General features: G+C 36.9%; 1 protein-coding gene and 1 pseudogene across 1 annotated transcript; both read right to left on the bottom strand.

Annotated features, from left to right (window-relative positions):
- Positions 1–1,953: 1,953 nt before the first annotated feature.
- LOC145522404 (olfactory receptor 8G1-like) lies at positions 1,954–2,924 on the bottom strand (annotated as a pseudogene).
- Positions 2,925–8,296: 5,372 nt separating this feature from the next.
- On the bottom strand, positions 8,297–9,256 carry LOC145523100 (olfactory receptor 8G1-like). Its single transcript, XM_081532889.1, has one exon. The coding sequence runs from the start codon at positions 9,236–9,238 to the stop codon at positions 8,297–8,299; it is 942 nt and encodes a 313-aa protein (XP_081389015.1). The 5' UTR covers positions 9,239–9,256.
- Positions 9,257–15,582: the final 6,326 nt, after the last annotated feature.

Genomic DNA, 15,582 nt, shown 5'->3' on the forward strand with positions numbered 1-15,582 from the left:
CCTAATAAACCCTTCTTAGAATATGAGAAAGCTGAAGGAAGAAGACTTTTGTTCATAAATACATTTCAGTCCAAATGTGTCAGAATATTAACTTTCATCTGGTTCTGATTAAATCTTTGAAGCCACTTTCCAGTGGTTTTGGATACAGGTAACAAAGAAAGTACAGAAATGAGTGTGTCTGATTCTCGCATTCAAACAGACTTGATTGAATCCATGATGATTTATAAATTATGAATATGAGCATTTAAATACCCTAAATCCAGCATCAGGAAATAAATTTTCACAAATAATTTATACTAATTAATTTCCTTCATGTATTAAAATGATCTTCAAAATCCACTTGTAATTCAGTTCTCTCTCATCAAAATAAATAACTGCTTGTGAAAAAACAATTGAAGCTATTATTAAGTCAAATAGAATGATAAATTTGAAGCTCCTCTTTTTGGGTCTCATCAATGCAGGAGCTACAGGAGATGTGGGCTGGATCTCTAGATCTGGAAGATGCCCTGAAGTAAGGAATGGCACCCCACTTCAGTATTCTCACCTGAAAAATTCCATGGGCACAGGAGCTTGGTAGGCTACAGTCCACGGGGCCTCAAAGAGTTGGACACAACTGAGCAACTGAGTGCACACATACACACACACACACACACACACACATCCAGTGACAGTAGCTTCAATTGTAACCCTGAGTTACCTGGATTAGCAACCCATTGACTTGGTAATAGTAAGCCTGACATGCCCAGTATATAAAGTAAGTATTCACATATTATTTATTTTATAAGTGCATGGGTGGGTGGTAGAAATTGATCAAGAAAACCAAAGAGGAAAAAGTCAAGCACGGTTCTTTGAAACCTGATACCTCAAAGATGTTGAATTGAATTTGACTCAGAAGGGAAGAATACTTTTTTCGTATGATTCGTAAATATGAAAAGTTATACATATGGGAGAAATATCTGAGTTTGGAAAGGAAGATCTAGCGTTCACTCTAGGTATTGTGGCTGATGTGGCTTCTAGTATAGTGTCAGAAGTATGCAATAGATTCACACTTGTTTTCTAGAATCTAGTCACACATCTAAAACAAGGCAAACTCTAGAATTCTTAAAGTATCATCTAACATTAGCAAAAAATATATTGTAAAAATACTTAAAGAGAATGCATGATATGCTAAACTGGATAATGAATTATAGTAGGTCAGGTGATTTTCATTTATCATAAAAAAGTGCCACTTAAGAAAGAAAAATATGAAACCCGGAAATTACTATTTATCCATCTATCTACATATATATATTAGATGCAAAAATAAATGTGTATACACTTATCTAAAACCATCCTTTATTCTCTTAACACTGTCTTTGAAAAACAAAATATTTTAATTTTGATGAAATTCACACTATCAATTTCCTATGAGTTATACTTTTGGGATCATATCTAAAAATTTTTTCCAAGCCCCAGGTTGGTTGTCAACACAACTTAATGACTTGAGAAATCGGATATTCACAAGTTAGGATTTGGGAAAGATACTTTTCCAGATTAAATGTGCTAAAGTTAGAGATTACAGTCATTATACTGATAGCAGTTTTGCTGTTTTTTATCGGACAGAAGAAAGAACATTAGTGATAACTACTAGAAGATATTTCATTGACAGAAGGTTTTTATCAATTGTAAAGAAGAACAGAGGGAGGGACGGTGTTGGTGGCTTTAGTGGGCCCATGTATCCAGATCATCCTATTTCTTTTAATCTGTGTCTCAGTGATGTTTATGAGAGAAAATCTCAGAGACAAATGGCATCACAGGCCATACAAATACAAAATAATATCAATAGAATACCACTGAACGTATGGATGTATGTTAATAAATATATACTGACATGTGGGCTAAAATTAAATATCAACTTGCACAATAAAATAGCCAGTTACATAGACTAAAAACTCATTCTCATATTATTTCTAATCAGAAAAATATTCTTCTCTCTAGAATTTTCTTCAGGGCAACATTGACATCCCTGTTCCGTAGACTATAAATCAAGGGATTCAGCATGGGTACCACAATAGTGTAAAACACAGAGGACACTTTCCCTTCGTCCATGGAACTGATCGATGATGGCTGCAGATACATGAATGCTGCAGATCCGTAGAAAATAGCAACAGCTGAGATGTGGGAGCTGCATGTGCTGAAGGCTTTGGACCTGCCCTCCGTGGAAGGAATGTGGAGGACGCTGGAAATAATGAAGACGTAGGAGCTGACAATGATCAGGCTGGGGGCAAAGATGTTAAGTGCACTAAAACACAGAATCAGTAATTCATTGACATAGGTGCTAGAGCAGGAAAGCTTTAGGAGGGACAGAAGATCACAGAAATAATGGTTGATCACATCTAATTTGCAGAAATGAACTCTAAGCGTGCAGCCTGTGTGAGAGAATGCACATATCAGTCCCATCATATACACTCCCCAAATGAGGGAGAAACAGGCCTGATGGGACATGATAATATTATACAGCAAGGGGGTACAGATGGCAACATAGCGGTCATATGCCATTGCAGCCAACATGTAACACTCAGAGATAGCAAAAAGGAGGAAGAAGTAAAGCTGAGTTATGCATTCAGGGTAGGAGATGATGCTCTTCTCTGTCACGAAGTTCACCAGCATTCTGGGGGTAATGACAGTGGACTGACAGAGGTCAATGAAGGACAAGCTGCTTAGGAAATAGTACATGGGTGTGTGCAGGTGAGAACTGAGCCCAATCAGTGTGATCATGCCCAGGTTCCCCACCACTGTGACCACATAGATTCCTAGGAAGAGGAGGAAAAGGGGCAGCTGGAGTCGTGGCTGTTCTGTGAGCCCAGCGAGGATGAACTCAGTCACTGGGAGTGATTTCGAGGGTCCATTTTCTTCTCGGCAGGTTCTAAGTTTAAGAAACAGAAAATGAGTGTACGTGTGTGTGTGTATGAGAGAGAGAGAGAGAGGTTTATGCATATATGTAGGTGAGTTTGTGTTTGTGGGTGTGAGAGGCAGAAAATAATTCTGCAGAGATCATTCTTTATCCATCGTCAGAAGACATACATAACGAAGGGAATTCTCCAGTATATCCTGTTACTGTAGGATAAACAATCATTCTGGTCGAACTAGAATAGAAATTATAAACATCAACAACTTTATAATTAAGATATTTCATAAAGTTTAAGAGAAACAACAATTTATGAATTTTTAAAGTCTGTCAAAAGAAATGTTTCTAGTATTATTTCTGAGTACTCATCTTTCCTCCACATTTCTATGTTTATATATTAATATCATGCATGTCGAATGGCATAGAACTTTCCTTTCATTTATAGTAAGTAATATTAGTGTATGCTTTCTATAATTAATGAAGAGAGGATTCACAAGTCTGTGAAAAGTAGTTATATTAGTTGGGGCTGTCTTCTTTTTTTCTTTTTTTTTGGGGGGGGCTGTCTTCTTTAGTAACAGCTCAACTGAAAATATCTGATGACCTGTATCATTTCACCTAAGATCTAATGCTTTAATGTCTCAGCTTTCTTCTCCTTGGACTTTGACTCCAGAGGGCAGGAATGCAACTGCTTGGCAGACATCATGTTTATGCCTCAATAGGTTTTCCCACCCCAGGAACCATTCTTCTTATTCTAATTAGGATAATCTTAGGAGTGAGAGTATAATGGCCTAAATACAAGCCATGTACTCCACCACTGTGACCAGGGCATCAGTGTACTAAGATTGATCTATGCAAAGCACTAAGTGTTAGGTATGCCAACATTTTTTAAATATAATCATGTATTTTGCACATACTCTCAAAAGAATACAAAGATGGTAGAGATGTGGATAAGTAAAGTACACGCAAAATAAAATAAGTAATTTTAGTGTCAATTAAATACTAGTCAACAGTGATATGTTTTTTTTAAAGACCAGTGTACTTTTGGTTTAGATTTGCAAAGGAAATGGATAAATACTGGAAAATAGAAATTCATATTCTTAACACTCAAACAATATTTGGACTATTGTGTTCAGTTTGAAGTAAAACACTGTGTGTGATAAAGGAAAAGCTGCACAGTTTCATAAATATGATCTAGAAATATGGTATTTTAAGATGGCTTAAACAACCGAGGATATTTTTTTCCAGCAAAACAAAAATTCTTGTGACACAGGGCAGTTATCTCAATGTTCATTATATGGCAGTGAGAGGTACTGAACTTATTTTATATGTGCAAGAGATTGAGTAAAATTAACTGCTTTAAATTATGGAAAGAAATATTTGGTTTTACAGCAAAGACAAATATCCCTATTATCAGACACACCCCGAGCTGATAAAAATTTGAGCACAGACTGAGTAACCATGTACATATCAGATATTCTTTAAGGACGCACCTAATGGGTAATTGAATTTAATGTACTTCTATTATCTTCATTCTAATGGATCCTGAATATGTTAGACAGTAGGAGATTGAATCTTCAGCTAAACCCCATTCTTACTGTGTGGTCTTGAGATAACATGTTTACTCTCCAACTCTCTGAAAAACAGAAACACTAAAATCTACCATTTCTGTAAATTCAGATAAATGATTCCTATAAGATGCTTAGCATGATCCATACCCTTGGAAAGACCTTAATACTGTCAATGTTATTTTAATTTTGATCTATTGAGTTTCTTTCCATTATAGCTTTTGGTTCAGTGGCATTTTCATTACTGCTATGATGGCTGGAGTACGTCAAGGCTGCATATTGTCACCCTGCTTATTTAACTTATATGCATAGTACATCATGAGAATCTCTGGGATGGATGAAGCACAAGCTGGAATCAAGATTGCCGGGAGAAATATCAATAACCTCAGATATGCAGATGACACCACCCTTATGGCAGAAAGTGAAGAAGAACTAAAGAGCCTCTTGATAAAAGTGAAAAAGGAGAGTGAAAAATCTAGCTTAAAACTCAACATTCAGAAAACTAAGGTCATTGCATCTGGTCCCATCACTTCATGGCAAATAAATGGGGAAACAGTGGAAAGAGTGACAGATTCTATTTTCTTGGGCTCCAAAATCACTGCAGATGGTGACTGCAGTTATGAAATTAAGAGACGCTTGCTCCTTGGAAGAAAAGGTACGACCAACCTAGACAGCAGAGTAAAAAGCAGAGACATTACTTTGCCAACAAAGGTCCATCTAGTCAAAGCTATGGTTTTTCCAGTGGTCATGTACGGATGTGAGAGTTGGACTATAAAGAAAGCTGAGCGCTGAAGAATTGATGCTTTTGAACTATGATGTTGGAAAAGAGTCTTGAGAGTCCCTTGGACTGCAAGGAAATCCAACAAGTCCGTCCTAATGGAAATCAGTCCTGATTATTCATTGGAAGGACTAATGTTGAAGCTGAAACTCCAATAGTTGGCCTCCTGATGTGAAGAACTGACTCATTTGAAAAGACCCTGATGCTGGGAAGGATTGACAGCAGGAGGAGAAGGGGATGACGGAGGGTGAGATGGTTGGATGGCATCGACGATTCAATGGACATGAGTTTGAGTAAACTCTGGGAGTTGGTGATGGACAGGGAGGCCTTGTGTGCTGCAGTCCATGGGGTCACAAATAGTTGGATACAACTGAGCGACTGAACTGATGATGCCTGGAATTTTTTTTTTTTCTGTAAGACATTTTATTGTTCCTCCTTTCTATCTAAATACATAAAATGATCCTGAAATTTGAAGTTTTTACTAAATATAAACTTCCTAAATATTAGTGTTTTCCAAGGTCTCCAAATAAAGTTTGAATAAATTTCTGTCATTCAGTGATTTATATCACCCAACAACAAAATCTTTTATTTTTATGTCCCACCAGGTGTCACATGGTTTAACTATTATACAAAAGAGCATTTGATAAAAATCTCTTTTATAACTCATTATATTTCTTTAACTGTCTCTCATACTTTCCAGTGTATCTGATGAAATCTAGTCAATGGTTGGGGTCCTTAAGTCAAGGGCTTTAATAATGGAAACCCCAGTTAATAAGACCATTTTCTATGTGCTGATACCTTCCTATTGTTTACATTTAGCATGTGCTTAATTCTGTGTCAATTATTATGAGTTACTTATCAGCTTTTCTTCTGTACTAGACTGTAAACTCAATACAGTGTTTGGCACAATGCCTTATATACAAGTATCAATAAATATGATTTTTTAATAAAATTATTGAAAGGAGTGTAGTGATAAGTTAACATAGACTCCAATAGAAGTGAACAAAGCTCTCACACTACCTGAGTTGAAATGAGTAAACAAAGAAATACTGGCCATACTTTTATCCAGCGGGGACAGAGAGATGATAAGGGAACCTCTGCTCCACAGGGAGTGTGGATATTAGAGTGAGGACAGATAGAGACAGAAAAATAGCTACTCACATCTTTTCACCTGAGGGAGCTAAAACAGAAGATTCAACTTTCTAAAGTCCTGGACTGGGATTCAGATACATCCCTCTTTGTCCCCCAAACACCAGTGCTGCGTATTCTTCTATTCTATTTCTCTGTAGGGAAAATGGTTCTGGTGATGCAGGTGGATAGTTCTGAGACCTTGCAGGACTTCTTGTTGTTGTAGGGTCATAACCTAGAAGAGTCTTTTGTAATAATTTTGAGTCACTTGTCCTGACCTCTGTTGAAGTCGATGGCCCTCTGCAAATGTTGGCTGATGTGAATGGTGATTTATAATTTGAGTATCGATGCTAAGTGTCAGATGAGGAACAAGTAATGATAATGATCTCCAGTTAGGTTCATATCCCACAAGTATCAACTCTTGGGAAAAGTTACAATTAGCAATTCCCTTTTCTCCCATTGACTCTCTAGTGTTTAATAGTGTCATATAGTTGTAATTTATCATTTTTGTTAGATTATAGGTTGAAAGCAAGGCTGGGATAGATCTTATTAGAACTCTGGTGAATTTCATGTCAAGCTATATAAGAATTCCGAATTTTAGGAAAGTTTTAGACCTGTACTAAAGGAACATTCTAAAGTGATTTCACACAAGAGATAAAGAAAAAAAAAACAGAAAATAATATTTGTGTGCAATATTTGAACAATTTTTTTCTCCTTGATATATATTAACTGTATTTAGATGCCATGATGTATTTATAAGGCAGTAGTACTTGTTATATTTTAACATGTAGGCTGCAGGAAGGTTTCAACTGGTTATTGTCATAACCCCATGAAAAGTTCCTAACAAGTAGAATAAGTTAATGACTTTATCTAACTCTATAAAAAAAGAAATATTGAGGAATAATACAGAGATCTGTCACTTAATGTGAAAAAGTTTACTGATGTTGTTTGCTTAATGTATAGAGTAATTAAAAATCATGTTCTGGTTCAAGGAAGCAATCTAGAAAGATCCACAACTCTGACTGTGGCAATATAGGTCATCATATTTTCTCTTTATCTTGAAACCAAATTTATTGAACTATAATTTACATGTGGTAAAATTCTACATACTAAGAATTTTCTCAATATGAATATAGGTGAAGTCCTTCTGCTCTGGGTATAGGAAACCATGGTAATCTAGACTGGAGTATATGAGTTCATTGGTATTTGAGATACCAATGTATCTCCAGATTTGTTACGTTGACCCATCAGATACCAACCATACATATTATTTTTTAACACATGTAGGCTGCATGCTTGAAAACCAAGAGTTTCTTTTCAAGGATATTGGCTTTTTAACTTTATTTAATGACTTAAGAAATCGGCTGTTCACAAGTTATATTCCCTGCACTGGGGTTTGATACAGAAGCTACATACGTTCATACTTCTAAATTTTTGATAGCAATTTATGATAGCATTTATGATGTCATCAGTTTTATTGCAGATCTTTGAAGAACTTGTCAAATATAAATTTAATTGATTTTAGCTTTTAAAAGTCATATGTAGATAGAGAAAGTAATGAACAAAGACAGTATGAGATATATATGGCTTCTCATAAATGTTTTTAAAAAGGAAATAAGAAAGTTATCAAGGTCTTTCTAGTGTCAGGAACTATCTTAGGTCCTGCAGATATGGCAGTAAAACACAAGCACGGGGGTAACCTTTATGAACATTACCACAGATAGTACATTTTGGACAGTAAGCATGCAAGTACACACTGAAAACAATAAATGGCATTGTAGGAAGCATACTGGTTTGAGCAATGCAACACAACATGAAACTTTGTTCTTAACTCAGATTTTAAGATCTGGTAAGGATTTTGAAGTAAGAGAATCATACATGCATTCAATGTAATAAGCAATGACTAGATCTAAAATATCATGCTCATGTTATGTCTGGTCACAAAAATATTCTTCTCTCAAGCATTTTCTTCAGGGCAACACTCACATCTTTATTCCTGAGGCTGTAGATCAGGGGATTCAGCATGGGCACAATAATAGTATAAAACACAGAGGACACTTTCCCTTGGTCCATGGAGCTCACAGAGGATGGCTGCAGGTACATGAATGCTGCAGATCCATAGAAAATAGCAACAGCTGAGATGTGGGAGCTGCATGTGCTGAAGGCTTTGGACCTGCCCTTCGTGGAACGAATGTGGAGGATGCTGGAAATGATGAAGATGTAGGAGCTGAGGATGGTCAGGATGGGAGCAAAGATGTTAAGTGCACCAAAACATAGGACCAGTAATTCGTTGACATAGGTGCTAGAGCAGGAGAGCTTTAGGAGGGGCAGAAGATCACAGAAATAATGGTTGATCACATCTAATTTGCAGAAATGAACCCTAAGCATGCAGCCTGTGTGAGAGAACGCACATATCAGTCCCATCATGTACACTCCCCAAATGAGGGAGAAACAGGCCTGATGTGTCATGATTACATTATAGAGCAATGGGCTACAGATGGCAACATAGCGGTCATATGCCATTGCAGCCAACAGGTAACACTCTGCAATTATAAAAACAAGAAAGCAAAAGAGCTGAGTCATGCATTCAGGGTAGGAGATGATGTTCTTCTCTGTCACAAAGTTCACCAGCATCCTGGGGGTAATGACAGTGGACTGACAGAGGTCAATGAAGGACAAGCTACTGAGGAAATAGTACATGGGTGTGTGCAGGTGAGAACTGAGCCCAATCAGTGTGATCATGCCCAGGTTCCCCACCACCGTGACCACATAGATTCCTAGGAAGAGGAGGAAAAGGAGCAGCTGGAATTGTGGCTGTTCTGTGAGCCCAGCGAGGATGAACTCAGTCACTGAAGAGTGATTTTCTGCTGCCATTTCCATCTGCGTAGTCTCTGGAGCGGATAGAGTAAAACACCATCATTGGAGGGAATTCATTATGTTCTTTTTCATTTGGAGTAGAGTGCTCCATATAAATGATTCACAGTTTTGGCATCTTTTCCACCTATATAATCTCTTAACTCTGGGTCTATTTATGGAAGGAAAGTACATCTAAATTCAATATTTATTTTCAAATATAATAAATATATTTTCTATTAAAACATTTAGCCATGTTTATAATCATAAAAACATGCATGGCAGCTTTATGCATAGCAATGCAAATTAGAAATAATTCAAATTTATGTCTGTCAACTGATGAATAGATGAGTGAGTCATAGTATAGTATGTACATACATAATCATATGCATATCCACATATATACATATATGTATGTGCATATATAAACATATACAGCAACATATAGAGATGGTATCTACAGATGGGATTTAAAGTGTGACATTCAGAGTCTTTTAATTCATCATCATCAGCTACAAACTGTCTCATCCATCTACCCTATGATGCCATATCAGTATTACCATTTTCTATTTGTGCCATAAAAATCAACCCCGAATATTCACTGGACAGGATTGCTGCTGAATCTGAAGCTCCAATACTTTTGCCACCTGATGTGAAGAGCTGACTCATTGGAAAAGACCCTGATGCTGGGAAAGACTGAAGTCTAAAGGAGAAGCAGACAGCAGCTGTCTGTCTTTTTACTTGTTTTTTTCACATGAAATAATCCTACCAACTCTCTTTGTCTCTGTTGTGTGGTAAATATGTTCTCTTTTCTTTTCAATCTTACGTAAGTTAGAAATCATCATGAAAACATTCTCCAACACCTTGTAATTGATTTAATTTTCCCACTTTACATTCAGAAATCAGTCATTTCTAAACAGCACATTTTTAGACTTGAGATATATTGCAAGTCAGTTGATGCACCTCATCAGACTTATTCTCCTCTGTATAACAAGTAAATTGCATAGTGTTTAGGACATAGGAGTATACAAACGGGATTTTATAAGTAATTCCATACATGAATGTATAAGGAATATTTGCCTGAATTTTCATGGTATTATTTCCAGACTTAATAGTCTCAAGCCACAGATGAATACACTCACCTTTCTTCTTGCTGGAAATCACAACATCAAATTTTGTTGGCAACATGCTTCCTTTGACTCAGAAGGTAGCTCTGTATTGGTGTCAGGAATGATAGGTACCCAGCTTTCTGCTGTCTTTAGTGTTGAGAGGGCTGGCACAGCCCCTTTTGAAGCTGGTCTGCATTACAGATCAGCATCTCTAATTCTAAGTCTTCAGTGTGTGTTTCTTCAGCTTCAAGGCAACAAACATCTGCACCTTTCTCAGTTCTCCCCTGAGCAGTTGTGATCACTGTGTTATGAAGGTGTGTAATGGATTTCATATAAGCCAGGTGATAAATAACATGGAGTCAAATACTCTCCAAGGATTTCCTTTTCTCAGAAAACAAGCTCTTGAGAAAAAAGCAGTTGCAGTTGACATGTACCCAGTTGTTTAACTTTTTCCTTCAAGAGGGATTCTCTGCCAATCCTGAACTCAACAATTAGTGACCAAGCTTTCTTCACAGGATCACCTGGAGATTTTTTTTTTTAATTAATTAATTTATTTTAGTTGGGGGCTAATTACTTTACAATATTGTAGTGGTTTTTGCCATACATTGACATGAATCAGCCATGGGTTTACATGTGTTCCCCATCCTGAACCCCTCTCCCACCTCCCCCCCATCCCACCCTCTGGGTCATCCCATTGCCCCAGCCCTGAGCATTTGTCTCATGCGTCAAACCTGGAATGGAGTTCTGTTTCACATATGATAATATACATGTTTCAATGCTATTCTCTCAGATCATCCCACCCTTACTTTCTTCCACGGAGTCCATAAGACTGTTCTATGAATCTGTGTCTCTTTTTCTGTCTCGCATATAGGGTTATCATTACCATCTTTCAAATTCCATATATATGCATTAGTATACTGTATTGGTGTTTTTCTTTCTGGCTTACTTCACTCTGTATAATGGGCTCCAGTTTCATCCATCTCAGTAGAACTGAGTCAAATGTATTCTTTTTAATGGCTGAGCAATATTCCATTGTGTATATGTACCGCAGCTTCCTTATCCATTCATCTGATGATGGACATCTAGGTTGCTTCTGCTGCGATGAACATTGGGGTACACATGTCTCTTTCAATTCTGGTTTCCTCGGTGTGTATGCCCAGCAGTGAGATTGCTGGGTCATATGGCAGTTCTATTCCCACTTTTTTAAGAATCTCCACACTGTTCTCCATAGTGGCTGTACTAGTTTGAATTCCCACCAACAGTGTAAGAGGGTTCCCTTTTCTCCACACCCTCTTACCTGGAGATTTTTTCAAAATAAAATCCTCAACCAGCATCAGATCCTTCTGAGGAGCATTTGAGATTTTGAGATTCTGCTTCTCATACAAGCTCCTGGCCAGTTCTAGTTGTTCCCAGTCCACTCTGTGAATAAAAGGTTTTAGAGGATTGGGCAACATTCTGACAAGTTATCTTAACGTTAAAATGGTAACAATTTTTAATATGATGAAGTAAATAATTTATCCTTGTAAAAAATGTATCCATTTTACATGTAAATACAAAATACACATATTAATTCAAAGTCAAATCTATATGTTATTGGATTTAAAGTTATGGGGTAAGAATTCAGAATATTGACTTAATTTTTTATTTTTTAGGTGCTCACTATTAATGATTCTAGTGCTAAGCTGCATGTATAAAATATTTTATTAGGCACTTATGTTTCATGTTTCCTCTCTTCTTATATATTGTATTTTCACTTTTTGTTCTAAAACAGGAAAATTGGAAACATATTTAGAAATGATTGAATCAATGTAAATTGCACACTCAAGTCAGCAGAAATCTTATAGTTAAATAAGAAGATTCAGTTTTATTTTTACCAGTCTATACTTGTGTTACATTGAAAGTAAAAGTCACTCAGTTGTTTCTGATTCTTTGTGACCCCATGGACTATGAGTCCACGGAATTCTCCAGGCCAGAATACTGGAGTGGTTAGCCTTTCCCTTCTCCCTGGGATCTTCCCAACCCAGGGATGGAACCCAGGTCTTCTGCTTTGCAGGTGGATTCTTTACAAGCTGAGCCACAAGGGAAGCTAATGCTTCTCAATTTTAGCTATTCATTTAAACATATTAAAAAATTATCATGGAAGTTTTTTTCTTTTAATTTCAAACCAAGGTTGAACCCTATGTCAATTAAATCAAAATTTTAGGATGTGAGGTCAGATATCAATATTTTTCAAAAGCTTCTCAAATTTTAATGTGCACGGGAATAACCTAAGGATCTTGATCAAAAGCAGATTCTGATAGTAAGTCTCATGTGTGGTTTGAGATTATACTTTTAAATAAAATCTTTCAGATTTTGCCACTATTTCTCATCTATTGACCACTCTGAAAAACAAGGTGCTAGAGATCTCTTGTTTTGAATAACTTCCACTGGAGTTCTTTCAGATTCAAGGAAAATCCACCATACTCCTTCATCAGAAATCTTTTAGCTTTGGGTTTGCTATGGCTGCAGGATTCTGATATGTTTGGATAAGAATACTGTGTGTCTGGAATGTCACCTCATAAGTGAACAGACTATGATTGAAGTTGCTTCAGTGTGCCAAATAAAAGAAGTGAGAAAGAGAGTTGGAGTTTGGTAAAGGTCAGATATAGAAAGAATGTATATGTACCACAGCTTTCTTATCCATTCGTCTGCCGATGGACATCTAGGCTGCTTCCACATCCTGGCTATTATAAACAGTGCTGCGATGAACATTGGGGTACACGTGTCTCTTTCAATTCTGGTTTCCTCAGTGTGTATACCCAGCATTATACAGAGTGAGGTAAGCCAGAAAGAAAACACCGATACAGTATACTAACTCATATATATGGTATTTAATTAATCGGTAAAGATACCTCTGTATGTGAGACATCAAAAGAGACACAGATAAATAGAACAGTATTATGAACTCTATGGGAGATGGCGAGGGTGGGATGATATGGGAGAACGGCATTGAAACATGTAAATTATCATATGTGAAACGAATCCCCCAGTCCAGGTTCCACGCATGATACAGGGGGCTCAGGGCTGGTGCACCAGGATGACCTGGAGGGATGGGATGGGGAGGAAGGTGGGAGGGGGGTTCTGGAAGGAGAAAATATGTACACCCATGGTGGATTCATGTCAATGTATGGCAAAACAAATACAATATTGTAAAGTTAAAAAAAATAGATAAATAAACTAATTTAAAATAAAAAAAGAAAAAAAGAATGTAAACAAGGAGTAAACAGATTATTCCTACACTTACTCAGAAATTAAAAATATGAAGAGATCCATATAAGCCATTCTTTCATTTCTGACAGGTTATATGTTCTGATTTAGTTGATTTATATATATTTTTATATATTCTGGACTATATATAACAGACTAGGAATCATGCCTAAGATAAACCTGTAATTTTAGCCATTCTACCTTATTTTGTAGTGTTGATGAATATTAGGATAAATAATATGAAAATAATAAGACAAATAATGTGAAAATTAAGTCAAATAATATGAAATAGTTGAAGATGAATGTTTGACATTGATGAATGAATGGATAATGAAATACATGGGTGGTAAGTAAAATTATGTTTATATATATATAGTCATATGTGGTTTTTCCAGTGGTCATGTATGGATGTGAGAGTTGGACGGTGAAGAAAGCTGAGTGCCACAGAATTGATGCTTTTGAACTGTGGTGTTGGGGAAGACTCTTGAGAGTCCCTTGGACTGCAAGAAGATCCAACCAGTCCATCCTAAAGAAGATCAGTCCTGGGTGTTCATTGGAAGGACTGATGTTGAAGCTGAAACTCCAATACTTTGGCCACCTCATGCGAAGAGTTGACTCATTAGAAAAGACCCTAATGCTGGGAAGGAGTGGGGGCAGGAGGAGAAGGGGATGACAGAAGATGAGATGGTTGGATGGCATCACCGACTCGATGGACGTGGGTTTGGGTAAACTCCGGTAGTTGGTTATGGACAGGGAGGCCTGGCGTGCTGCGATTCATGGGGTCGCAAAGAGTCGGACACGACTGAGCGACTGCACTGAACTGAGCTGATATATAGTCTTAGTCGTATATTTGGACACTCTAGGTGAATAAGACAGCACACTGCCCAAAGAATATCGGTCTGTCAGTAATGAGTAAGACGGTTTGAAATGAGAAGAGGCAGAAGATAACTGGGTATTCAGAGTTTCATGTGAATTTATAGTTACCAGATGTTAATGCCCAGAAGCTAAAAAGGAGCAATATGAGGGGAGAGAAGAGATGTTTCCAAGATAAAGCTGACAAGAAATGGCAGTTGTTTATAACTTACATGGCAAAAGGCATGAACCTCATGAAAGTAATACGACTTACAGAATTTGGGGTTATTATGAGTAGTTGTTAACATACATTTATTGTTGTAGTTTAGTAGCAAAGTTGTGTTGGATGGACGCTTTGCGACCCTGTGGACTGTAGCCTGCAAGGCTCCTCTCTCCATGGGATTTCCCAGGCAAGAATACTGGAGTGAGTTGCCAGTTCCTTCTCCAGGGGATCTTCCCCACCCGAGGACTGAACCCACGTCTTCTGCACTGGCAACTGTATTCTTTACCGCTGAGCCACCAGGGCAGCACCTGTACATAAATAGTAGAGCACTAATGGTTTAAAGATAAAAATGTGTTGGGCTACTTGTGTAGAAATTGTTGGTATTGAACATGATAATTTGAATCTCTTTGATAAAGTCTTATCATAAGATTCTGCAGTCACTCTGCACTTGGTCTTTTTGCTTGATCAACACAAGTTTGAAATATTTTGATTGTTTTCATTAAATCAAATGAAATAAAAATTAAAATCACATTGAAGAGATCTAAAAAAAAGCAGTGCAACCTGACAGAAAAGGTAGATGCTTAATGTGTAAAAAGAAATTACTGGGAAGGCCTTACACTTACCCACAATTACCTGGGGGCAATAGATTACTTTGAGTAAAATCACAGTTCTTGGAGCTAGACATTCTAGCCTCTGTCTTTATCATGTTTGGGACTATGGGGACATTTACTCAAAGTAAACAAGCTTCAATTTATTCATCTCTCAAGTGGAAACAATACTAGGGCTTGCCTTGAGAGAATTTCATAAATATTAAAGAAAGTTGTCTAATATAAAGTGATGGATACAGTGGTTGATATTTTATACTATCTCAATAATAATATGTCATTATTTTATGATGATCATCATAGTTATTCTTGTTTTTATTTTTTTAATATTACACT

This window comes from Giraffa tippelskirchi, chromosome 10 (assembly GCF_054371585.1).
Source record: "Giraffa tippelskirchi isolate mGirTip1 chromosome 10, T2T-mGirTip1v1.2.pri, whole genome shotgun sequence".
NCBI classification, from domain to species: Eukaryota; Metazoa; Chordata; class Mammalia; order Artiodactyla; family Giraffidae; genus Giraffa; species Giraffa tippelskirchi.